This window comes from Stegostoma tigrinum, chromosome 18 (assembly GCF_030684315.1).
Source record: "Stegostoma tigrinum isolate sSteTig4 chromosome 18, sSteTig4.hap1, whole genome shotgun sequence".
Taxonomy (NCBI): Eukaryota; Metazoa; Chordata; class Chondrichthyes; order Orectolobiformes; family Stegostomatidae; genus Stegostoma; species Stegostoma tigrinum.
Window position 1 is genome coordinate 60,050,815 of NC_081371.1, and position 27,902 is coordinate 60,078,716.

The 27,902-nt window shown below is 42.8% G+C and overlaps 1 protein-coding gene across 3 annotated transcripts in view; it reads right to left on the minus strand.

Moving 5' to 3' along the window:
* The window catches only part of nup37 (nucleoporin 37), a 40,062-nt gene that overhangs the window by 10,520 nt on the left and 1,640 nt on the right, over positions 1-27,902 (minus strand). For 2 of the 3 annotated variants that reach the window (XM_048548329.2, XM_059652583.1), the window contains exons 2-4: positions 23,037-23,161; positions 20,605-20,677; positions 17,035-17,129 (exon numbers count right to left, since the gene is read on the minus strand). In XM_048548329.2, coding sequence (XP_048404286.1) covers positions 17,035-17,129; positions 20,605-20,677; positions 23,037-23,161 — 293 coding nt within the window. The remainder of the gene's footprint in view (positions 1-17,034; positions 17,130-20,604; positions 20,678-23,036; positions 23,162-27,902) is intronic. The other variant, XM_048548330.2, reaches the window with a different exon arrangement.

A 27,902-nucleotide genomic window follows, 5' to 3' on the forward strand; every position in this document is an offset into this window, starting at 1 on the left:
ACTACATTGATGTGGGTCTGGAGTTACACATGGGCCAGACCAGGTAAGAATGGCAGTTTCCTTCCCTAAAGGACATTAGTGAACCAGGTGGGTTTTTCAAACAATCGGCAATGGGTTCATGGTCATCATTAGATTCTTAATTGCAGATTTATCGAGTTCAAATTCCACCATTTGCCATGGCGGGATTTGAACCCGGGTCCCCAGAACATTTTCTGGGTTTCTGGATTAACACTCCAGTGATAATATCACTGGGCCATTGCCTCCTCTAATTTTAGGGGAACCCTTATTTTAAAATTATGGCCTTAGGTCCTAGACTCTCAAACAAGGGGAAACAACCTCTCCACATCTACCCCATCAAGTCTCTAAGAATCTTACGACTTTCAAAAATGTCACTTCTATTCTTCTAAACTACATTGAGTACAGGCTCGAATCGCTCCACGTAAGAAAATCCCTCCATGTCGGGATCAACCTTGTGAACATTCTCTGGACTACCTCTAATGCTAAGTGCATCTTTCCTCAGACAAGAGGTCCAAAACTATTCACAGTATTGGAGCTGTGCTCTGACTGGTGCCCTGTGTAGATTTAGTGAGGCTTCCCTGTCTTTATACTCCATAGTCCATGAAGGTCCATCGCCTTTCCGATTACCCGCTAAACCTGTATGCTAGCTTTTTGTGATTCAAATCTCAGTGCTGTAGCCTATTGCAGTATTTCTCCATTTAAATACTATTCAGCTCGTCTATCCTTTCTGCCAAAGTGCAATAAACCTTCATTTTTAACACTAGGATATATAGTTCCTTCAAAATACTTATAAAGATATAAAGCATCCAATGCAGAGTGGATAAATCACAGTCCTATGCAGACAGAGAAGTGTACCAGAGCTAATGGGAACTGCAGATGCTGGAGAATCCAAGATAACAAAGTGTGGAGCTGGATGAACACAGCAGGCCAAGCAGCATCTCAGGTAGCTATCTCTGATAGCTTTTGTGCTCCTGAGATGCTGCCTGGCCTGCTGTGTTCATCCAGCTCCACACTTTGTTATCTTGGATTCTCCAGCATCTGCAGTTCCCATTATCTCTGATAGCTTTTGTGCTCCAGAGAAGTGTACCAGCTTAGTTAAAGAGAATTTAATCCACAGATGTTAAGAATGCTAAGGAACCATCAATTTAGTGACTTCAACATTCTTCAAAACTTTCCTACAAAAACTTGACCAGTGTTAAGTGGACTGTTTGAAGGACTTAAGCAAATTGAAAGTTATCTTGACAGAAAAGATTTCTAAGATAAGTATAAGTATAAAGCCAGGTAATTTGAATTAAAAATAGGCATGTAAGATGAAAAAGATTAAGAGCTAATAAAATGGCAGTTGACGGATTGAATAGTTTGAATGTTCCCAGGGAAATATTTTCCTATAGAATATAATAGTCATTAATAGAACAGACATGAAGAAGAGAAAACGAGGCTAATCAATTGTTAATTGATTTCAAAAAATAAATAATTACGTTAGGTAGAGTCAACAAATGTGAACAGACTAAGGAGTATAGTCTCAAGGTAAGGGGGGGGCGGTCATTTTGGACTGTGATGAGAAATTTATTCAGAGACTTGTGAATCCTTGATGTTCCATATCCAAGATGTTAAATCATTAAGTATATTCATCTCAAGGTCTATAGGATTTTGGATTTGAATGGAAACAAGAAATATGGGGAGTGGCAAGAAATTGGTGCTGAAATAGCAGATTGGCCATGATCTCATAAAATGACAGCAGGCTGGGGGGGCCGATAAGTCTCCTCCTGCTTCAATTTCATACATGCATGGTTTCCTTTGAAGTAAGGGTTAGATATAAACAGCTAGGGCAGTTTTTCTCATTCAACACATCATTCTTTGACTGTTGCTCTTATTCTGTAGTATCACACATGCCAGAGTTTTAGTCTGTTCTGTGAAAGTCTCAACAGCAAACTCAGCCATTGGAATAAAAGGTCTAGCCATTGAGGCTGAAGAAAAGAATTCACTGAGACACCATGAGATATTTGAGGGAAAAATCAAGAACAGCATGCAGGACTGAAACAACCCAGAGCAGCCATGACCTTAATGAATGAGTGAGCATTTCGAGGGGCCATAATGATGGTAGTGGGGAGGGGCTTCTCATGCTGCTACATATAATGTTTCTAGCCTGAAGCAGACGACAGGTAAAAACAAAAGGTTCGATACATATTTGCAAGTGTAGAACCCAAAAGTTTAAGCGTATGATTGACAAATATTGAAATTATCAAGTGACTATTCACAACTTAATCTAAGTTAATAATGCTGAGATTGCACAAAGATTCAGGAATACAGATCTGTATTGTTTAGTTTTAACTTTTCAAATTTTACAAATAGCACTTGTATGCTATCTCTTAGTTGTCACAAAGAGGGAGGGAAGACAGGAATATTTAGAATTGAAAGTATTAGCAATGGTGACCATCATCTTTGATAGTCACAAAAATCCATCGAGTTCACTCATATACTTTAGGGAAGGGTATCTGCCATCCTTACCCAGTCTAGCTAATAGGTGACTCCAAGCCTACAGCAATGTGGTTGACTTTGAATTGCCCTTTGAAATGACCTAAAAGCCATTTGGTTCAAGATCATAAAGGGATGGGCATCAAATGTTGGTCTTAGAGGCACATACATTCCATGAAAGAATAAAGAACAACTATGATTTCCAAGAGACATTCACAACTTCAGGACATTCCTAAGCACTTCACAGTGAAACAGTACTTGAAAAAAATGTAGTCACTGTTGCAAGATAGAAAACATTGAAGCTCATTTGCACACAGTAAGCTCCCAGAATGAGTGAGTACTTTAACCATCTGTTTTAGCAATTCTAATTTGAACAATCAATAGTAAGGAGAACAGCAAAAACCCTGTGCTCTTGGAATCAGTGCCATGGAATCTTTTATATTCAACTGAGATATTCATGTGAATAATCACTGGTTCAGGGAAAGTTTGATAGGGATGATCCTTGATTTGGAGGGATTGTCTAACGAGAAAAGGTTAAACAGGTTGGGATTTTGCTCACTAGAGAGGCGATCTCATTAAAACATATAGGATTCTTCAGAGGCTTGACAAGATAAATGCTGAGAGGATGTTTCCCCTCAAGGGAGAGTCTAGGACCAGAGGGCACAGTCTCAGAATAAAGGGAAGTCAATTTAAGACAGAGATGAGGAGGAATTTCTCAGAGGGTTGAGTCTTTTGAACTCTTTGCCACAGACAGCTGAGGGAGCAGAGCCCTTATGTATATTTAAGCTGAAATTGATATAATTCTTGATCAGCCAGGAAATCAAGGGTTACAGGAAAAACACAAGAAAGTGGCTATGAGGAATGTCAGATCAGCTAATGATCCAGTGGATGGTGGAGCAGGCTTGAGGGGCCGAACAGCCTACTCCAGTTCCTGTTTCTTATGGTCTCGTGTCATGTAGGACAGGAAGGGCCTCAGTTTGACATCTTTTCAACAAGACCACACTGGGAATATCAGACTCGACTGTTAGCTCAAATCTCTGGACTGGGCATCTGGGCTTAGAGGTGAAAGTGCTACCCAAACTGAGCCACGGTTGCACACAGTACAGGTCTAACATAGATGAAAGTAAGCTTGTGTAGCAGAAAGTAAGCAACAAGACAATTTTCCATAGGTTGTATGGACAACAAAGACAGCTAAATAACTCTGTAGCTACTTTACACAATGCAAATTTGCAAGTCTCACATATTTTTGTGTAATTTCACTGTCTCTATCAATTACGGAGGATTATATGGAAAATTCGCGAGAAAATAAATCTACAGAGTTTCTTGGAATCGAGAGGAGTTCTCTGAATAAGAAGAATATTGGTTTCAGCTGTTGGCATACAAAGACGAGGCAGTTTTAATAAAAAGGAAAACTGCTGTATCCATCTGCAGTTCCCTTTCAAAGATTGCATACTGGCGGGAATAATCAGTCAAAAATCAAAACATGAGTGCGCACGAATTTCACAAAACCTAGGCTAATCCAGTGGTTTACAGTATTCAGTACCTCCCACACAACAAACTCTTGTCTACTTCACCCACTTGCATATCCTTGGAGTAGGAAAGGCTTCTCCTTGTCATTTCTTTTTTAAAAAGAACCAGAAAGAGAAATGTAAAGGATTACCTCAGGATTAGATGGTGGTTACTGATGGAGGTTAGATTGGGGTTAGTAAATTGGACTGAAAGCTGTCATGAAATGGTTCCAAATTAAGCTGGCTACAGAAAGAGGGTGAGAGAGAGAGAGAGTGAGGGAGGGAGAAACAGGTCAAAAAAAGGCTAACTATATTCAAGGCAGCTGCCACAATAGAGGTAGAAAGATGTTGCATTTATGCATTATCTTAACATCCTCAGGAGATTCCCAGAATGCTTAACATCCAAAGAATTTATTCTTGGAAGCCCGGTTGCCATTGTGTTGAAAAACCCAGCGGTAAATTGTTCACACAGCAAGATTTACCATGCAGCATCATCCTTGGTGATGTTGGATAAAAGGAGGGTGTTTGGCCAGGTTAGACAGAGAACTCTCTGCTCTTCAAATATTGTTGAAGGATCCTTCCCACCCACCCAAACAGATGGTTTCATGTTTTTTTTTGAACAACAGCGCTTTTTTTTTTAAATAGTAGTTTTACTTGGTTTGGCATTGACAGCACTCCACACAGAAGGACAAAAGCTGGAAAGAATGGAGCAAATACAGCAGCCAATTTGAACACAGCAAGCTCCCAGAAAGAGTAACATGGTAACTACTGGACCATCCATTTCAGAAATATTGACAGAGGGACAAATGTTGCCCAAGAGCTCTCCAGCTTCTGTTTTATTTGTTTATGCAGTAGTTTCACTGGCCAGTCTAGTATTTATTGTCCTTCCCTAATAGCCCAGAGAAGGTAGTGAGTTGCACCCTTGGATTGTTGCAGTCTTTATGTTGTACGGACACCCCACAGTGTTTTTATTCCAGGATTTTGGTCCAGCAATGGTGACGGAAGAACGATATAGTTCTAAGTCAGTCTTGAAAGCAATCACACAGGTGTTGGCATCCCCATGTATTTGTTGCCCTTGTCCCTCCGGAAAGACGTAGTGAGCTTGGAAGGTAATACCAAGAGCTTTGGTGAGTTTCTGCAGTGCACCTTGTGCAGATTATACACAGCTGCTACTGTGTGTCAATGTTGTAGGAAGGAAATGTTGATTGGCACCTCATCCACCACTTTAGGTTTTTTGTCCTAGATGGTGTTGAGCATCTGGAATGCTATACTCATCCAAGCAAGTGAGGAGTATTCCATCACCGTCCTGACTTGTGTCTTGGAAATGGTGAATAGGCTTTGGGGAGTCAGGAGGCGAGATAGTCACTGCAAGATTCCTAGCCTCTGACATGCTTTTGTAGTCACAGTATTTATACAGCTATTCCAGTTTCCAATTCTTGGTAACTTGCATGTCATGACTGTTACTTGGTATTTGTCAGCCCAAACCTCATTACTGACCAGGCGTTGATAAATTACAACACGGACTGCTTCATTATTTGAGAATTCACAAACGGTGCTAAAGACTGTGCAATCATTGGCAAACATCCCCACTTCTGACCTTATTTTGGATGAAGCAGCTGAAGCTGGTTGGGCCTAGGACACTACCCTGAGGAACTCCTGTAGGGATGTCCTCAGCTGAGATAACTGACCTCCAACAACCATCTTCTATGAGCCAAGTATGGTTCCAGCCAAACAGTTGTCTCCAATTTAGTGACTCCAATTTTACATAGGCTTCTTGAGGACATGCATAATCAAAATGCTGTCAAGGGCAGTCACCCTCAGTCTCACTGCTTCTCTGGAGTCCAAACCTTTTGTTCACATTTGGACCAAGGCTGTAATGAAATCAGGAGGTGAACGACCCTGGAATAACCAAAACTGAGAGGCAGTAAGCCGGTTATTCCTTTACAAGTATCAACAAATGCTTCCAACACTTGCTGATGATGGAGTGGTAATTGGCTGGGATGGGCGAGGAGCAATTGGGATTCAGTGCAAGTTGAAACATGTACAGCAGAGTTTGTAATGATCTCAACTTTATCGACGTTGGAACATGGGAGACCTGCTCAGGACTATGTTCTAATAGTCAAACCCTGATGTAACAAAGGCAGGGATCAGAATTTAAGCAGGCTGACGATCTGAAACAGGAATAATATTGGGATATGTTACAGAGGTACAAACATGCAGACTTGTTGGTGACTTATTTTAAAAAGAAGAAAATCATTCATGGGATGCACTAGGCTAAGCATTTATTTCCCAACCCCAATTGCCCTAGAGAGGGTGGTGATGACCTGTAGTCCTTGTGTTGTAACTAGACCCACAATGCCCTTAGGATAGGGAGTTCAGTAAAGTGAGGGAGGATCTCGTGGAAATGTATAAAAGTTTAGACATGGTAAATGCAGAAAGGATGTTCCCAATGACCAGGGAGTCCAGATCTGTGGGTTACAGTCTTAAGCAAGCAAAGTAGGCCATTTAGATTGAGACAAGGAGAAATCTTTTCACCCAGAGAGTGGTGAGCCTGTGGAATTCTCTGCTACAAAAAGCAGATGAGGCCAAAACATTGAATGTTTTCAATGAGGAGACAGATATTACTGTCAGGACAAAAGGGATCAAGGGTATGGGGGAGAAAGTGGGAACAGGAAACTGAACTGGATGATCAGCCAGGATCACATTGACTGGTGGAGCTAGCTCAAAGGGCAGAATGACCTCTTCCTGCTTCTGTTTTCTATGTTTCTATACAAGTCTGAATGGCTCAAAGAGAAACCTGCAGGTGGTGGTGATATCTCCTGCCCATCCTTCTGGTTCCAAATGTTAGCAAAAAGTTCATCTCAGGGTCAAACATGGTGGCAAGTAGTGAACAATTTAGTTTTGCTTCCCCCAGTTTCCAGAGAGGAGTTTCAGTCAGCAGCTAAGGACCAGAATTTATCCTGAGGAATGAAGACAACAACTTTGATCTTTTCAAGTTAGTTGGAAGGAATTTCTGCTCACAATGGACTGGATGTTGGAGATGCAGTCTGAACAATTCTGAAGCAGAGAGCTTGGAGGAAGGTGATAGTAATATACAGCAGGGAGTCCGCGATACACATATGAAAACTGATGAATGGCTTCTGGTGATGTAGTGCATACAGAAGAGAAATGGCAAGGCCACACAGTAAATCCTTCAGGTCACCAGACGTTATGGTGTAGGAGCATACAGACCAGGAGCATTCAGCCCACTGAGCCTGCTCCATCATTCAATGAGATCGTGGCCGATCTGATAATCCTCAACTCCAATTTCTGCCTTTGCCCCATTTTCTTGATTCCCTTACTGATTAAAATTCTGTCTATCTCAGTCTTGAATATACTTCATGACTGGTGAGAATGACTGAAATGGTTTTTAAAACTTGCCCAGGTTTTAAAAATTTCCCAATCCTCTGGCTTACCGTTATCTTTGGCACATTGTCTGCTTTTCTTATTTCTGTTCATGCTATCATTAATTGGCTGACTTGTGCCCTGCATGGAATATGCCTGTAGTAAGTCATGTTTTTTTAAATGTCTGCCATTGTTCCTAATGCTATTGCATGCTATTCAATGCCCCAATATTCATCATCTCACACATGCATTCCTATTTTTTAGGGAACAATTTGCGGTAATTGTTCAGCTGTTCCATTCTTGTGTCTTTTCTTCAGTGTATGGCCAACTGCTCCCTGCAGCTCTCATGCAGTAATGTAACGTCATGGCTACTCCTGCCCAACAGCCTCTGCAGTAATCCGTTTCATGGTCTTTGTGCTTACAGCTCTCAGAGAAAATGCCTCATGAGGTTCCTCTTTGTGTTGCAGCTGTATAACTGTCCAACTAGGAATAGAAAAGGTGTCACTACTGCAAAAGTTGAAAAGATGTTTGCAAACCTAGTTTCTCCTTCTCAAATTGAATGCAAAGTTCTATCATTTTATGGTCATTGTTCCGTAGGTAACCTTTTACTCAAATATTTATTAAACCCCCCTTCATTACATATCACCCAGCCAAAGTAGCCTGATCCATGATTGGATCCATAACATATTATTCAAAGAAACTGTACCAAATGCACGCAATGAATTATTTCTCTTGCCTAGCTCTACCAAACTGATTATCCCAATTTACTTGAAGATTAATGTCATTCATGATCGATGCTCTGTCTTTCTCAGATGCTCTCATTATCTCTTGATGTATTGTCTGTCCTACCAAATAGCTACTGTTAGGGATCCTATAGACTACTCCTAACAGTGCCATCTTCTCCTCATTTTACCTCCATCTAATAAAGATTCTACGTCTTCTGATCCAAGATAATTTCTTGCCATCATACTTACTCCATCTTGTACTAACAAAGCTACCCCACCACCCTTTCCTTTGTCCCCTTTCGAAAAATTATCCCTAAGTATTTAGTTTTCAGCTTGGATCTCCTTGTAATCATATCTCTGTAATGTCTACGATAAGATCGTAACTATTAACCTATAGTTAGACTATTGATCAGAAGAGAATCCACTCTAGACCAAATGAACCCAACATGAAATTCAGGATAAATGGTTACAGAAACAAATGGTCATGTGGATGTTAAGTGTACAGTTTGCTAAAGGTTGAGTAAGTAGTTAAAAGATTTTTGGGAATGTGAGCATTCGACATTGAGGCACAGAGTACAAAAGCCAAAAAATCAAGGAGGTAAATGATGAACCTGTACAGAACAAGTGGTTCTGTCCTACTTCTAAGCCAGGAAGCACAAGTACAAGTTCCACCTGCTCCAGAGGTATGCAATAATGTCCAATCAACCTGTTCAGAGACATTATCTGAAACAATAGCTCAGCCTTAATGGGAATCGTATATTTAATTCTGGGCTTTAGGAAGAATGTGATGGCTTGAGAAAAAGTTGCAGAAAATACTTGCAAGAACAATTTCTCGGATGTAGGACTTAAGAACATACAAATTAGGAGACACGAGCCACTTCGCCTCTTGAGCCTGCTCCATCTTCAATAAGATTATGGCTGATCAGATCAATCCACATTCCTGCTGGCCCCATAATCTGTTACCACTTTACTTATCAAGAATCTATCTACCTCTGCCTTAAAAGGTATACAAAGATCCTACTTTCACTGCTTTTTGAGGAACAATGTGAAAGAGATTTCAGTTTGACAAAGAGACTGGAGATGTCACTGTTCTCCTGAGTAAACAGAAGGTTGAGAGGAGATTTGTTCAAAGTCTTGAGGGGTTTGGATAGAGGAGACGGGAGAAATGACATCACCAACCCAAGGGAACCTAAACACATAAATAGAAAGCGGACATAACACCAGCGCTTCACTGATGATGTTACCTAGAATGGTGACGAAATGTCTGAAAACGAACCTTCCAGCTCAGCAAGCAAACTTACATCCAGAATGGGAGAAACTGTTTCTGCTAGGAGAAGAACCCCAGAGGACACATATTTAAAGTGACTGGGAAAAGAACCTGCTCTGTCATTCAATGAGATCATGGCTGATTGTCTGTCTCAATGCTTTGTTCCTGCTTTCTCCCCAAACCCCTTGATACCTTTAAAATCTAGAAGCATATCCATCTCTTTTGTAATATATTCAGTGACATGGTCTCTTTGTGGTAGAGGATTTCTCAGGTTCACTACTCCCTGAGTGGGGAAGCGTTTCCTCATCTCAGTCCTAAATGGTCCACCCCGTATCCTGAGGCTGTATCTCCTAGTTCTAGACCCCTCAAATCAGGACTCCTCATCCTTCCTGCGCTTAGAATCTCCAGTTCTGTTAGAATTTTATATGCTTCAATCAGATTGCCTCTCGTTTATTTCTAAACACGAGTGAAAACAGGCCCATTCGAACCACAGTCTCATTACAACAATCCTACCATATCTGGTGTCTGATTAGACCCCACTTAGAGGACCGAGAATAGATTGGAGCCGCACACCTGACGAAGCAGTATAACATATGTTTACAAAAATGATACCGGGACTTCAGCGGTTAAGTTATGAGACGAGATTATACAAATTCATCCTGTTTTCTCTAGAATTCAAGAAGTTAAGGAGTAATCTGATCAAAGTCTTCAAGATATTAACAGGAAAGAACAGGTTCGATAAAATGAACTATTTCCACCGGTTGGGAATTCTAGAACTAGGGGCATAGTCTGAGATCTAGGGCCAGACGGTTCAGGAGAGATGTTAGGAAGCACTGCTACACACAAAGGGAGGTAGAAGTTGGGAGCACTCGTCCACAAATGGGATTCATGTCGGATCAATTGTTAATTTTAAATCTCAGCTAGATAAATTTATCTTAAGCAAAAGTATTAAGGGATATGCAGTTGGGTCCCAGATTAAATTTGAATGTTGGCACAGGCTCAGAGGGCTGAATGGCCAACTGCTGTTTCTACATTCCTGTGTATCAGCTTCACAAAACTTGCTGCACTCCCTCTATGGCAAGTATATTCTTTCTGAGGTAAGGAGGCCAAAATTTAATGTAATACTTAGGTCTCATCAAGGCCTTGTGTAACTGCAGTAAGACATTCCTACTTTTGAAATCAAGTCCTGTTGCAATGAAGGCCAATATATGATTTACCTTCCTAAATGCTTGCTGCACCTCCCTGATAATAAAATGTGAGGCTGGATGAACACAGCAGGCCCAGCAGCATCTCAGGAGCACAAAAGCTGACGTTTCGGGCCTAGACCCTTCATCAGAGAGCCTCTCTGATGAAGTGTCTAGGCCCGAAAAGTCAAGTTTTGTGCTCCTGAGATGCTGCTGGGCCTGCTGTGTTCATCCAGCCTCACATTTTATTATCTTGGATTCTCCAGCATCTGCAGTTCCCATTATCACTGCTGCACCTCCCTGCCTACTTTCACTGACAGGTGTGGAAGGACACCCACATCCTTTTGTACATCTACACTTCCCAATATATCAACATTTAAATAATACTCTTCTTTCTGTAGTTCACACAGAAGTGTTTAACTTCACACTTAGCCACATTGTACTTCAGCTGCTGTGTGTTTGCACACTCGCTCAACTTGTGTAAATCACTTTGCCCACAGCAGGCTCCCCTAATAGTCATGTGATAACAGCCAGACAAGCTGTTTTAGGTATATTTGTTGAAGTATAAGGTATTTTTTAAAGACAAACTCCATTATTCTTCGAGATGGTGCAGTAGAGCTCTTTACATCTACTTAAGCAGCGATGAGGAGCTTTGTCACAAAGACAGCAAATCCAGCTGTGCAGCACTCCCCCACTACTGTCACTGTACTGTCAGCCTAGAGTTATGTGCTCAAGACCCGCAAAGGGATTTTTACTTTTAAGTTAAAAAATGGTGAGAATGCTACCAACTGAACCGTAGCTTGGGCACACATTCACTTGACAGAGACAGAGCTGAAATAATCAGCTCGTGAGTATTTTCTACAGGTTGATTGTCAGCTGACTTCAAAGTTGAGTCTCTGATACTTATGTTGCTAAGACTACGAAATGGTCAAATTGCCTCATTCTCACAGAACTGATTACTCAATACTAGAAGATATCTATAAAAGGTTCCCTGCATAGTAGATTTAAATGTATGAAAAACATTTGAAATTTATGAGGCTTCGATCTGACTCCAAGTGCAAAGAGGTGAAGACAATTGATTTGTGAATGAGTGTCAGATCTCGATCATTATAATGATTTTCCAACTTAGAAATCCTGATCACTCCCATTGATTTCATTACCCCAACTGAGGCAAGCACTAGGAGATCCTGCATCAAATGGATGCCTCCGCAGAACAATTGATAGTTACAGGCTACAGCTTTAAGCAAACTGACAAAATAATCAAACGCCACTGAAGAAAAGTTTTTTTACACAATTAGTGGTTAAAATTAGGGTTTGGACTGCCTGAGGGAGACACAGTCAAAGTAGACTTGAGCAGAGAATTGGACAAATACTTAGGGAACAAAAAGTGCATGTCTGTGGGGAATGAGTGGGACTACAGGTTTTAAGTGAATTTTTTTATTCACTCGTGGGACATGGGTGTCGCTGACTGGGCCACCATTTATTGCCTGTCCCTCCTTGCCTTTGAGAAAGTGGTGGTGAGCTGCCTTCTTGAACTGCTGCAATCCATGTGCTATAGACAGACCCACAATGCCTTTAGGGAGGGAATTCCAAGATTTTGATCTAGTGACAGTGAAGAAATGGTGATATATTTCCAAGTCAGATGGAGAGTGGCTTGGAGAGGAACTTGCAGGTGGTGTGTTCCTAAGAATCTGTTGCCTTTGACCTTCTAAACAGAAGTGGTGATAAGTTTACTCCTTGCCTTTAAACTACGACCTTTAGTTTTGGATTCCCCTAAGGATCATCAGGATCATCCTTCTTGTATTTAACCTGTCTTTCCCGTTAGAATTTTGTAGCTTTCTATGATTCTGCTAAACTCCACAGAACACAATCCAAACCAACTCCATCCCACCTCATATGTCAATCAGGAATCAGTTTGGTAAACTTAGTAGGGTAGGTGATAGTCTAGTCACATGGTCACCAGACTGTTAATCCAGAAACCCAGCTAATGTTCTGGGAATCCAATTTTGAATCCCACCATGACAGATGGTGGAATTTGATTTTAATTAAACAAAGAGTCTGGAATTAAAACTCTATTGATCACTATGAAATCATTGCTGATTGTCAGAAAAACTCATCTGGTTCACTCATGTCCTTCAGGAAGGGAAATCTGCCACTGTCACCTGGTCTGGCCTACATGTGCCTCCAGACCCACAGCAACGTTGTTGACTCTCAACTGCCCTCTGAGGTGGCCTAGCAAGCCTCTCAGTTGTACCAATCGCCACAAAGTCTCGAAGAAATGAAACCCGACTGATCAGCTGGCATCGAACTAAACACCATAAAAGACAATGGTAGAAACAGTCCTGTCAACCTGACAAAGTCCACCTCACTAACATCTGGGGGTTAGTGGGAAAATTGGGGGAGCTGTCTCACAGACTAATTAAGCAGCAGTCTGATACAGTCACACTCAGAGAATGATACCTTACAATGTCCCAGACACCACCAACACCATCCCTGGATATGTGCTGTCCCACCGGCAGGACAGACCCAGCAGAGGGGATGGCACAGTGGTACACAGTCAGGAGGGTGTTGCTCTCGGAGTCCTCAACATTGACTCGGGACCTTATGAAGTCTCATTGTTTCAGGTTAAACACTGACAAGGAAACTTTCTGCTGATTACCACATACCATCCTCCCTCAGCTGATGAATCAGTATTCCTCAATGTGAACAACACTTGGAGGAAACAGTGAGGATGGCAAGGGCACAAAATGTACTCTGGGTGGGGAATTTCAATGTTCACCACCAAGAGTGGTTTGGTAGCAGTATCACAGATCGAGCTGGTCGGAACTTGCAGGGCAGAGCTGCTAGACTGGGTCTGCAACAGGTGGTGAGGGAACCAACAAGAGGGAAAAACACACTTGACCTCATAGTTACTAATCTGCCAGCTGCAGTTGCATCTGTCCATGACTGTATTGGTAAGAGTGACCATCGCACAGTCCTTGTGGAGACGAAGTCCCACCTTCACATTGAGAACAACCTCCATCATGTTGTGTGGCACTATCACTGAGCTAAATAGGACTGACTTTGCACAGATCTAGTAACTCGAGACTGGGCATCCCAGAGGCGCTGTGGGCCATCAGCAGCAGCAGAACCGTACTCCAGCACAATCTGTAACCTCATGGCCTCGCATATCCCCCACTCAACCATGACCATCAAGCCAGAGGATCAACCCTGGTTCAATGGAGAGTGCAAAAGGGCATGCCAGGAGCAGCACCAGACGTACCTGAAGATGAAGTATCAATCTGGGGAAGCCACCAGCAGGACCACTTGCACGTCAAACAGTGAAAGCAGCAAGTGATAGACAGAGCTAAGCTATCCTACAACCAATAGATCAGATCTAAGCTCTGCAGTCCTGCCACATCCAGTGGTGAATAGTGATGGAGAATTAAACAACTCACTGGAGGAGGAGGCCCCACAAATATCCCCATTGTCAATGATGGAAGAGCCAAGTGTTTCAGTGCAAGAGATCAGGCTGAAGCATTCATAGCAATCTTCAGACAGAAGCGCCAAGTGAATGATCCATCTCAGCCTCCTCCAGTGGTCCCCAGCATTACTGATACCAGTCTTCAGCCAATTCCATGTGGTATCAAAAAATGGTTGTAGTTGCTTGATACTGCAAAGACTACGGATTCTGACAACATGCTGGCAATAGTACTGAAGACTTGTGCTCCAGAACCTGCTGCTCCCCTAGCCAAGCTGTTCCAGTACACTTGCCACACTGGCATGTACCTTGCAATGTGGAAAGTTGCCCATATATGTTCTGTACATAAAACAGGACAAATCCAACCCGACCGATTACCAGCCCATCAGTCTACTTTCGATCATCAGTAAAGTGATGGAGGATGTCATCAACAGTGTTATCAAGCAGCACCTGCTCAGAAATAACCTGTTCAGTGTCGCCCAGTTTGGGTTCTGCCAGGGCCACTCAGCTCCTGACCTCATTACAGCCTTGGTTCAAACGTGGACAAAAGAGCTGGATTCCAGAGGTGAGGTGAAAGTGACAATCCTTGACATCAAGGCTGCATTCAACGAGATGCAGCATCAAAGAGCCCGAGCAAAAGTCGAATCAATGGGTATCGGGGGCAAATGCTCCGGTGGTTGGAGTCATACCTGACATGTAGGCAGATGGCTGTGGTTGTTACAGGTCAATTTTGTCAGCTCCAGGACATCTCTGCAGGAGTTCCTCAGGGTAGTGTCCTCAGCCCAACCATCTTCAGCTGCTTCATCAATGACCTTCCCTCCATCATAAGGTCAGAAATGGCAATGTTTGCTGATGACCACACAATGTTCAGCACCATTTGTGACTTCTCAGTTATTAAAGCAGTCCATGTTCAAGTGCAACAAGATCTGGATAATATCCAGGTTCGGCTGACAAGTGGTAAGTGACATTCGCGCCACACAAATGCCAGGCTATGACCATCACCAGCAAGAGGCCATCTAACCACCACCCCTTGACTTTCAATGGTGTTACCATCTTTGAAACCCCACTATCAACATCCTGGGGGTTATTATTGACCAGAAACTCAACTGGACTCACTACATAAACACAGTGGCTACAAGAGCAGGCCAGAAGCTGGGAATACTGCAGTGAGCAACTCACCTCCTGACTCCCCAGAGCCTGTCCACCGTCTACAAGGCACAAGTTAGGAGTGTGATGGAACACTCCCAACTTGCCTGGATGGGTGCAGCCCCAACAACACTCAAGAAGCTTAACACCATCCAGGACAAAGCAGCCGCTTGATTGTTACCACATCCATATAAGCACCCACTCCTTCCACCACTGTAGTTCAGTAGCAACAGTGTATGCCATCTACAAGGTGCACTGCAGAAATTCACCAAAGATCCTCAGACAGTACCTTCCAAACCCATGACCACTTCCACCTAGAAAGGCAAGGACAACAGACATATGGGAACACCACCACCTTAAAGTTTCCCTCCGAGCCACTCACCATCCTGGCTTGGAAATATGTCGCACATTCCTTCACCGGCACTGGGTCAAAATCCTGGAATTCCCTCCCTAAGGGTATTGTGGGTGAGCCTACAGTGGTTCACCACCTTCTCAAGGGCAACTAGGGACGGGCAAGAAATGCTGGCCAGCTAGCGATGCCCACATCCCTCAAATGAATAGAGAAAAAACCTCTGCAGTGTTCTCCTATAGCAAGAATGTCCTTTCTCACTTCGATAATTAAACCAAAACAGTGCAGAAAATTCCAAGTGTGGCCTCAGCAATGTCCTGCATGATTGCAGCAATGCATCCTTGTTCCCGTACTCAAATCCTTTCGCTATGAAGGCCAACATACAGTTTGCCTTCTTTCAGACCATAAGACACAGGAGCAGAAATTGGGCCATTCAGCCCATCGAGAGTGGGCCTACTGCACATGCATGCTTACTTTGAGCAACTGGTGAATGAGGACACCTAGGTTTTGTTGAACATTTCCCCATCTCAATTTTTGGCCTTTCGAATAATAATCTGCCCTCCTATTTTAGCGACAAAGAAGTGGATTACCTCCCATTTATCCACATTATACTGCATATGCCGTGCCTCTGCCCACTGTCCCAATGACACTGCAACATCCTTCCACCAGCTTTGTGTTATCTATGTATTTTGAGACATTACATTTAGTTCCCTCATCTAAATCATTAATATTTATTGTGAATAGCTGGGTCCTAGTACTGATCCCTGCAGTACTCCACTAGTCACTGCCTGCCATTTAGAAAAAGGCCCATACATTCTGACTCTCTTTCCTGTCTGCTAACCAAATTTCTACCCAATTCAATACACTACCCCCAATCCTACATATTTTACACAAGTAAATTTACATATTAGTGATGTTGATTGAGGAATGAATGGATCAAGCAGAATCAACTCCCACTCTTCCGAGAATCAAGTCATGTGTGATCATTTAAGTCCCCTCAAGAGGCAAGATAGAGCAGAGATTTAACGTCTCATCGACCATGCATGAATTTGTTTTTTCATTATATAACTATATTGGGCAATCACAGCTATTTCTGCCTAAAGTAAAAGGAGAGTAACCAGCAATTTCCAAACTAGTTGTAATATAACTGGCGTTATGTTTTGCTCAGCAGTCGTTATAAGCAAGAGGCTGCTTTAAGCACGAGAGATTTTAAAGCAGTGGCAACCATGCCTCTGGTGTCCTCAACAACAACATCATCCAATGCCATCTCTGCCAAGTCAGTATGCCGAGAAATCAAAATATCAAAGTTTGCTTTGGAAACAGTTTATTTAATCTGGCAATGGGTAGCAAGGAAAAAGAAAATCAATGGAGAAAGACAGAATTAACCAACTTTTCCCTTGCATTAACTGTGAAAGAAACAAAGCATTCGACCCTTCCCACACAAGAAAGCTTTTTTGCAGGCTAATAAAGTTCACAACTTAAACCTGAAAATATATGGATAACAAATCCTGTACCTACCGACATGTGTGATCATCACTAACACTTGCGATCTGTTTCCCAGTGTTGGGGTCAAATACTAGATCGTTGATGTAATCAGTATGACCTTCTATTACCTACATGGAATAATAAATCAGGACACTTCAGTGGAAATCTAAATTTGAACAATGGCCTTATTTCAAACTCAGCTGGTCGATGTCACATTTCATTAATATTTCAGTACTTGGAACTAACTGATGTAGACAGTTCAGCTAAGTCCAGCACAACACATTGGCTGAGCAGAGAACTCACTGCAAAATGATTACCTTAACTGCTACCACTAAGTGGCATATGGATGGCTCAGAACTGAATCATCTAACTTATAACTAATCACTTACACTCTCATGGTGCTCGGACGAGAGTTACCCCGCCTCAGGGAGGATTCCATGGGTTTCAGAGATTTGCTAAACTAGTGCCTTGGATAAGAAACAAAGTTCAGAAAGAGACTGAAAAAAACCTGGGATTTTCCCTGGACAGCAGAAAAGGATGGGGGGAATTTTAACCAAGGTAAACAAAATCTCCATAATTTTGAACGAGTAAATCAGAAGAAACTGTTCCTACTGGCAGTAACAGGATAACATTTAAGATCATTGGCAATGCAGCCTAGGGGAGATGGAGACAAAGAGAAATCCTTTAAATCAGTGAGCTATTGTGATCTGGGACACGCTGCCTGCAAGGGCGATGGAACCACATTCAACAGGAATCTTTGAAAGTGAATACTTCAAAAGAAGAAATTTTCAGAACCATGGAAAAGATTGGGGCTAGGTGGGGGGTGATCAGTTGGCATTTTCAAACGTGGTCTCAACATCATACAACCAATAAAGTACTTTCCAAGTTGTCCTCACGCTTGTAACATAGGAAAACACATCATTCAACATCCCTGATGAAGGGTCTAGGCCCGAAACGTCAGCTTTTGTGCTCCTGAGATGCTGCTTGGCCTGCTGTGTTCATCCAGCCCAACACTTTGTTATCTATCATTCAATTCATTCATTCCTATCTCCCCAAAATAGCAATGCATTACTGACCAGGTTAGCTGTTTTGATGATTGCCCCTCTCTGTTCTGCCAGATTCTATGATACTCAAACAGAATGGCACGATATGTCAATTTTACACAAACTGGGTGATAAGCTGGAGTATTGTGTATTTAATTTTTACTTGTACTCCGTGCCTCTGAATCCTGTTTTCGGCTTTCCTGAACTCACTGACTCCTTGCAGGGACACAGTTCATATAACTTAGGGAATCTTTATTCAACTGTAAGTGTGTCAACAATGGGGGTCATTCCAGAGTTGCTACAACAGCCGTGGCTCTTCTGACATCCTGTGAAAGCTAAAGGGGGTGAACACTTCATTCCAGAGCATCCTGACTGATTAGAGTGCTTCTCTTCTTCCTGGTCATCATTTGAAATGAGATGTATGACCCACAATGAATTGGGCTTTAAGATCAGGTTCTGTATAACTCAGGAACTGAACCAATGAGGGATCTGAATTTTGTATTTTTGAGAAGGAAGTAACTTGCACGAATATAACACTCCCTTACATCCTTCGCTCATCTCATCACAACACCCAGGCGACCACTGTGATGCAAGGAAAAACAGCAGTCAGTATGATCACAGCAATCTCACCAAAACAGCAAGCAGATATTGTGTTTTGATGACATTGGTTACTGTGTAAATACTGACCATAAACACCAGGGAAAACCTTGCTGCCCTTCTTCAACACAATACCTCGAGATTTTTTTTATCTTAACTAGAGATGTCAGAGAAGAAAGGTGGGGAAGGAGGATACAAAGCTCTGCAATGAGCAATAGACACATCAAGTGAGTGGGGAAAATAACTGGCAGACAGATGTGAGAAAACCTGAAGTTTTCCATCGTGGCAGGAAGAACAGAAAAGAAGAAAAAGAAGAAGACGAAAATAAAATAATCAGAGGGTTAGATAGGGTGGATAGGGAGAGCCTTTTTCCTAGGATGGTGACGGCGAGCACGAGGGGGCATCGCTTTAAATTGAGGGGTGAAAGATATAGGACAGATGTCAGAGGTAGTTTCTTTACTCAGAGAGTAGTAAGGGAATGGAACGCTTTGCCTGCAACGGTAGTAGATTCGCCAACTTTAGTTACATTTAAGTCGTCATTGGATAAGCATATGGACTTAAATGGAATAGTGTAGGTTAGATGGGTTTCAGATCGGTATGACAGGTCAGCACAACATCGAGGGCCGAAGGGCCTGTACTGTGCTGTAATGTTCTATGTTCTGTGTTCTCATTACTTAACGGAGAGAGACTGTGGATTGCTGTGATATTGAGGGGACCTGGTATCATTAACATGAATCACAAAGATACAGCCTGCCTGTGCAGCAAGAGATTGAGAAGGAGAATGGAATGTTAGTCTTTATGACAGTGAGGATGGTGTAGAAAAGGAGGGAAGTCTTACAACGTCTGTTAGACAGCCTTTGTGAACTGTATCCGGAGTTCTTTGTACAGTTTAGACTCCTTACTTGAGGGATGGACCTACATTAGAAGAAGATGCATGCACAGTTAGAACGTTTAAAAGACATTTAGATAAGTACATGAATAGGAAAGGTTTGGAAGGATATAGTCAAGGAGTAGGCAGGTGGGACCAGTTTATCTTGTGACTATATTCAGCATGGACTGGTTGGATTGAAGGTTTTGTTTCTGTGTTATATGACTCTGACTTAAGTTCAGAGAAGGTTCACTCAGCTGTTCCTGGGATGATCTTGTGAGGAAAGATTGACAGGCTGAGCCTCTATTCAGTAGAGTTTAGAAGAATGAGAGGTGATCTTATTGAATTGTACAAGATTCTGAGAGGGCTTGATGGGCTAAATACTGAGAGAATGCTTTCTCCTCCCGGGGAATCTCGAATGAAGGGCACCATTTAAAAATAAAGGGTCTCTCATTTAATATGAGAATAAGGACTTTTTTTCTCACAGAAGACTATTAATCTTTGCAATTCTATCTCCTAGTGATCAATGGAGGCTAGATCACTGCATTTATTCAAAGCTGGGTTAGTTTTTTTTGATTTATGGGTGAGTCATGGGTTGTAGGAGACAGACAGAAAGTTGGAGCAGTTCAGATCACAAGATAATCCACTACCTTCTTGAAGAGCAGAAGCAATTTGGAGAAATGGTCCTTCTTCTGCTCTACTCCTTAGTATGTAATAATCGAGGGAGATATTTGTTTTATTTTTGCCATTGTGCTGTAAATGTATCTAAAGTCACAGACATTCAAGAAGTACTAACCATATGCTCTTGATGTTTGGTCAGGTGTCTGTTTATCCCTCAGTCCAGATAGCATCAGTTAATGTGTGCAAGTCGCCTGCCTTTGCTTCCTACATTGCAAGAGTCGCCGCACTTCAGTGGTCATAAAACACTTTGGGATAGGATAGATGCTACTCAAATGCGTATTGTTCCTCCTCCTCATTAGATGAAGACGAACGACTCAAATTTCATTTCTTTGGTGCCTCTTACAACTTTAGAGCATCCCAAAGCATTTCACAATCAATAAAGTATATTATGAAACAGTCGGTTAGAAGAGATACCTGCCACCTGGTGTTTTCCTTGAGATCAGATGTTAGCAGCCTCAAGTTTCTGTCTGCATCTGCTGTGCAAAACCTGTAACAATTAAAAAGCAAATTAAAACAAGGAAATTGAAAAAGACAGCATTATTTATTTAAAAGCAAAATACTGTGGATGTTGGAAATATGGAGAAACTCCGCGGGTCTGGCACTGAGGAGAGAAACAGTTACCGTTTCAAGTTCAGTATGACTCTTTTTTGATTTGAAAGGGATTCAAGGTTTTTTTTATACGTTTGACAGAGGTGGGGAAAGTGGGAAGGGAATGGATGGTGTAAAAGCCTAGCACACAAGACAGATAGGTCATTAATTGTGGAGAAACAGCGAAAAAGATGTAAAATGGGTAAATAAAATGGGTTTAAATTCAGGCGTGATTGTGAGAGAATAGGTAAAATAAACAAGACAAGGCTTTGGGGGTTGCGGGGAAAACACAGGATAAATCGACATTCCGCATTTGATCTTGCCAATGTAAAGGTGATCACATTGTGAGAGGCCAATATATCTGAATTCTTAAAATAAAGACCAAATTTACTCTTTTCATTGCAAACTATGACACATGCACAGGTCAGAAGTCCCTAGGTTCAAGATGCACCCAAGAGATGTCAGCATGTGGGCAAGGTAGGTTCAGACAAGGCCAGAATACTTTAAGATGCTTGAGTAGAAGTAGACCATTCAGCCCATCAAGTCTGCTCCACAATTCAACGAGATCATGGCTGATCTGATAATCCTCAACTCCACTTTCCTGCCATTTTCCCATAACCCTTGACTCCCTTACTGATTAAAATCTGTCTCAGCCTTCAATGGACTTAATGGCCCAGCTTCGAAAAGCCCTTCGCAGTAAAGAATTTCATAGATTCACTATCCTCTGAGAGAAGAGATTTGTCCTCATCTGTCTTAAATGGGCAATTGCTTACTTTGACATTATGACCTCCTGTCCTAGACTCTCCCAAAAGGAGAAACAACCGTTCACATCTACCCTGTCAAGATCCCTCAGAATCTTATATGCTTCAACAAGGTTGCCTCTCATTATTCTAAACTCCAATGAGCACACATCCAATCTACTCAACCTCCCTTCATCAGACAGCCCCTCCAAACCTGGGATCAACCGAGTGAACATTCTCTGGACTGCCCGCGTTGCCAGTATATTTCCATGGGCAAGGGGCCTAAAACAGTTCACAGTATTCCAGTTATCACCTGAACAGGTCCTTTTCTTCTTTTAGCAAGGCTTTCCTATTTCTATGCTGTCCGTAATACCTGCTGAACTTAGACACTAACCTTTTGTGATTCATGGATGACGACTCCCAAAATCCTCAGTGCTGCAGCTTTCTGCAGTATTTGTACATTTAAATAATGATCAGTTCCTCTTTTCTTTCTGCCAAAGTATTCTTTATACACACCATGAGGGCAGGTGGGATTTCAGTTTGACATTTCATCCAAAGTCAACACCTCCAACACTGCTGCACTCCCTCAGTACTGCACAAGAGACGCCAGCCTAAGTCTCAAATCTCTGAAGTGGGACTGGGATACACAACATTCTGACTCAGAAACACATATGCAGCCACTAAGCCCTGGCCAATACACAAAGGATAATAAACCAACATGGTAGGTGAAAGTGTCTCTTAATTGGTAGTACAAATTCTAACTACACTTATCTTTGTTAATTGTGAAAAACAAACTGAAAAATCTTAAAAGTGCTTCTAATTTATAAGCTGAAAATAACGAATACATTCTAGTCTACAGCATTTTGTTTAACTTGTTGCTAACTGACATCAGCCGGCATTAACATAGCAACAAATGAGCACACTACTTATTGCACTAAATGTAATTTAAACCAATGCAATAAATACATTTTTCCAGAAGAAGGGTCCTGACCCGAAACATCAATTTTCCTGCTCCGCTAATGTTGCCTGGCCTCCACGGTGTTATTAATAAATAGTATGATACTTCTATCTATCAGTGAGGTAGTGTTTACATTCCAGAGACTTGTCATCCACAAGGTCAGAGGTAATAGCCTTAAGAATTGAAATCCCACCTTTGCAATTCTAATTTAGTTTAACCAAAATCTACAAAGTAAGATGTTGGTACTGGGAAAAGTAACCTTGACACAATGTTGGATTGTCATAAAAACCTATCAGGGCCTTTAGGTAATTAAATCTTCTATTTTTCCCCGGTGTGGACCTATTCCAGATCCACAACAAGATAGCTGGCTCTGGACTAGCCTCTGCAGTGGCCCGGACAGCCACTTAGTTGTGTTGAAACTGCTGCAAAGAATCACCGCACACACTGAATCAGGTCAAAAAGTGACAGATCCACCACCACCTTCTCAAAGACAAACAATGCCAGCCTTGCCAGCAACACCAAATTGCTAAAATGAATCAGAAAGTAACAGTATCTCCTACTGGATCAGTTGTGTCAGTGTGTCCATCTTAGTTTCTGGGCTCCACGCAATAGAATCCACCCGTATTCCTCGATGAAATGTCTGAAGTGTCTTGAATTCCATACCTTTAATTTCCGCATCTTCTTCCTAAAAAAGATTAGAATGGAATATTCATAATACTCACAAGCTGATACAGTCCCGAGTTGAGAGTGTCCTAGCCTATTAGTCAAAAGGTATTGGGTTCAGATGTTACCCTTGAACTGGGCCATTTCAAGGACAGCTAAGAGTTGACCATATCGCTGTGGGCCTGAAGTCACATGTAGGCCAGATCAGGTAAGGACCATAGATTTCCCTCCCTCAAGGACATGCGTGAATCAAATGGAGTTTTACCATATTAGACAATAGTTACATGGTCACCAATACTGAGATTAGTTTACAACCCAGATTTTATTAACAGAACTTAATTTCCACGACTACTGTGGCAGGATTTGAACCTGTGTCCCCAGAGCACGAACCTCAGCCCCTAGGTTACTAATCCAGTAACAACTTTGAAATATTCAGCCCATTAAGCCTACTCCACTGTTCAGTGAGGTCAAGACTGATTATTTATCTTCACAGCTTTCTCTTGTACTATTCCGATTTCCCTTGAAGTCATGAGTAGACATTGATAACCCTCTCGCTACTAATGTCTGCCTTCTTGGCAATGAAAGATCCCAAACTATTATTTTGAAGAAGTGAGCTAGGAGATTTCCCTGATGGGCACATTACTTTCTCAAGCAATACAATTTATAGTGAACAAATACAAACTATGCAATTACTGCCTCAGTATGGTTCGCAGGATCATCATATGCGCAAATTGGCTCTTACAGTTCTTATTTCACAAATATAGCCATAGATATCAAAAAAAGGGAGACAGTGGCATCATAGTAATGTCGTTTCTGTCCTTTAGGGAAGGAGGTCTGCAGCACTGGCCTGGCTTGGACACCGTGTGACTCTGTATCCATACAGTCAAAAAGACCTTTCAACCCATTGTGTCTGTTCCAGTCACCAAACGACCATCTATTCTAATTCAATTTTCCAATAGTTTAGCTTGTATGCTATGGTGTTTCAAGTGCTCATCTAGATACTTTTTAAATGCCTTGAGGGCTCCCATCTCCACCAGCCTTTTAGGTAGTGAGTTCACAGCATCCATCTCCCTGTGGGTCAAAATGATCTCCTGAAATCTTCTTCCACATCTCTTTCTAAACCTCCTGCTCCCTACATAGAACATATGTAGGGCCTTCGGCCCTCGATGTTGTGCTGACCTGTGAAACGAAGCTGAAGCCCATCTAACCTACACTATTCCATTATCATCCGTATGTTTATCCAATGACCATTTAAATGCCCTTAAACTTGGTGAGTCTACTACTGTTGCAGGCAGGGCATTCCACACCCTTACTACTCTCTGAGTAAAGAACCTACCTCTGACATCTGTCCAATATCTATCACCCCTCAACTTAAAGCTAAGTCCCCTTGTGCTAGCCATCACCATCCAAGGAAAAAGGTTTTCACTGTCCACCCTATCTAATCCTCTGATCATCTTGTATGTCTCTGTTAAGTCACCTCTTAACCTTCTTCTCTCTAACGAAATCAGCCTCAAGTCTGTCAGCCTTTCCTCATAACACCTTCCCTCCATACCAGGCAACATCCTGGTAAATCTCCTCTGCACCCTTTCCAATGCTTCCACATCCTTCCTATAATGCGGTGACCAGAACTGTATGCAATACTCCAAGTGCGGCTGCACCAGAGTTTTGTACAGCTGCAACATGACCTCACGGCTCCAAAACTCAATCCCGCTATCAATAAAATCCAACACACCGCACGCCTTCTTAACAACCCTATCAACCTGGGTGGCAACTTTCAGGGATCTATGTACATAGACACCGAGATCTCTCTGCTCATCCACGCTACCAAGAATCTTACCATTAGCCCAGTACCCCGTAGTCCTGTTACTCCTTCCAGAGTGAATCACCTCACACTTGTCTGCATTAAACTCCATTTGCTACCTCTCAGCCCATCTCTGCAGCTTATCTATGTCCCTCTGTAACCTGCAACATCCTTCTACACTATCCACAACTCCACTGACTTTAGTGTCATCTGCAAATTTACTAATCCATTCTTCTACGTCCTCATCCAGGTCATTTATAAAAATGACAAACAGCAGTGGCCCCAAAACAGATCCTTGCAGTACACCACTAGTAACTGAACTCCAGGATGAACATTTCCCATCAACCATCACCCTCCGTCTTCTTCCAACAAGCCAATTTTTGATCCAAACCACTAAATCACACTCAATCCCATGCCTCCGTATTTTATGCAATAGTCTACCGTGGGGAACCTTATCAAATGCTTTAATAAAATCCATATACACCACATCAACCGCTTTACCCTCATCCACCTGTTTGGTCACCTTCTCAAAGAACTCAATAAGGTTTGTGAGGCATTACCTACCCTTCACAAAACTGTGTTGACTATCCCTAATCAAATTATTCTTTTCTAGATGATTATAAATCTTATCTCTTATAATCCTCTCCAACACTTTACCCACAACCGAAGTAAGGCTCACTGGTCTGTAATTACCAGGATTGTCCCTCCTTCCCTTCTTGAACAAGGGGCCAACATTTGCTATCCTCCAGTCTTCTGGCACTATTCCTGAAGGTAATGACAACATCAAGATCAAAGCCAAGGGCTCTGCAACCTCCTCCCTAGCTTCCCATAGAATCCTAGGATACATCCCATCCAGCCCAGCGGACTTATCTATTTTCACACATTCCAGAATTGCTAACACCTCCTCCTTGTGAACCTCAATGCCATCTAGTCTAATAGCCTGTATCTCAGTATTCTCCTCCCTGTCTTAAAACTGTGAGCCCTGGTAATTGATGCTTCTATTAAAGGGAACTATTTCCACTTATCTACCCTGTCTAAGCCTCCTTAAGTAACCTCAATCAGGTTACCCCCAGCCTTCTCTGCTCTAAGGAAAACAACTTCAGCCTATCCAAAACAAAAACCAAAAGAACTGCGGATGCTGTAAATCAGGAACAAAAATAAAGTTGCTGAAAAAGCTCAGCGGGTCTGGCAACACAAGTGGAGAAGAAAACAGAGTTAACATTTCGGGTCCAGTGATCCTTCCTCAGAATTGATAGTGGCTGGGAAAATGTCAGTTTATATGCAAAAAATAGGGAGGTGGGTGGGGTAGGGAGTAAACGATATGATAGAGCCCAAAGAGATAGAAAGACAGTGGGACAGACAAGAAGTTGCTAACAATCAGGCTGGGAGGGTGAATAGTTGTAAATGGGCACTGTTAGTGATTAACAACAGGGGGTGTGTAATGGCAGGCTATGTGGTAACAAGGCCTGGTGTGTGGGTGAGGGCTGGGACATGGGAGAGTTTAGGCCCTAAAATTATTCAACTCAATATCGAGCCCAGAGGACTGTAGGGTCCCCAAGCGGAAAATGAGGTGTTGTTCCTCCAGCTTGCACTGGGCTTCACTAGAACAATGTAGCAAGCAGAGACGGAGACATAGACCAGGGAGCAGGATGGTGCATTGAACTGGCAGGCATCAGGTAGTTCAGGGTCTTTTTTGCAGGCAGGTTCTAGATGTTCTGCAAAGCGGTCGCCAAGTCTACACTTTGTTTCCCCAATGTAGAGGAGACCACATTGTGAGCAGCCAGTGCAGTAGACTAGATTCTGGGAAGTGCAGGTGAAGTGTTGCATCACCTGGAAGGTATGTTTGGGCCCCTGGATACTGGGGAGGGAGGAGGTTAATATGCAGGTGTTGAACCTTGGCCAGTTACAGGGGAAGGTGCCGTGGCAGTGTGGGGAGGTGTTGGGAGTGAAGCTAGTGTGAATGAGGGAATCCCAGAGGGAATGGTCCCTGCGGAAGGCTGACAAGGGAGGGGAGGGGAATATGTGTTTGGAGGTGGCAGAAATGGCGTCTGATGATCTGGATGTGGATGCTGGTGGGGTGATCAGTGAGGATTTGGGGAACCCTATCGCTGTTGCGGGAGGGAACAGAAGGGGTGAGGCGGAAGTGCGGGAGATGGGTGAGACCCAATTGAGGGCCCTGTCGACAACGGAGCTGGGGAATCCTCGGGCGAGGAAGAATGTGGACATTTCAGAGGCTCCCTTGTGAAAGTGCGCCTCATCTGAACATATGCGACAGAGACGGAAGAACTGAGGCTCCCTTGTGAAAGTTCACCTCATCTGAACATATGCGACGGAGATGGAGGAACTGATTTCTAGAGGACCGAGGATTCCCCAGCTCCATTGTCGACAGGGCCCTCAGTCGAGTCTGACCTATCTCCGCACTTCTGTCCTCACCCCTTCTGTTCCCCCTCGCAACAGCGATAGGGTTCCCCTTATCCTCACCTACCATCCCACCAGCATCCACATCCAGAAGATCATCAGATGCCATTTCTGCCACCTCCAGCCAGGTGCCACCACCAGAAGCATATTCCCCTCCCCTCCCCTCCCTTGACCGCCTTCTGCAGGGACCATTCCCTCTTGGGACACCCTGATTCACACGTCCTTCACCCCCAACACCTCTCCACACTTCCAAGGCACCTTCCCCTGTCACCAGCGAAGGTGCAACACTTACCCGTTTACCTCCTCCCTCCCCAGTATCCAAGGGCCCAAACATACCTTTTGGGTGAAGTAACACTTCACCTGCACTTCCAAGAATCGAGTCTACTGCACTCACTGCTCACAATGTGGTCTCCTCTCCCCAGTGTGGGGAAATGAAGCGCAGACTTGGCGACCGCTTTGTAGAACATCTATGTTCTGCTCGCAAAAAAGACCCTGAAGTTGCCTGCCACTTCAATGCACCATCCTGCTCTCTGGCCAACATCTC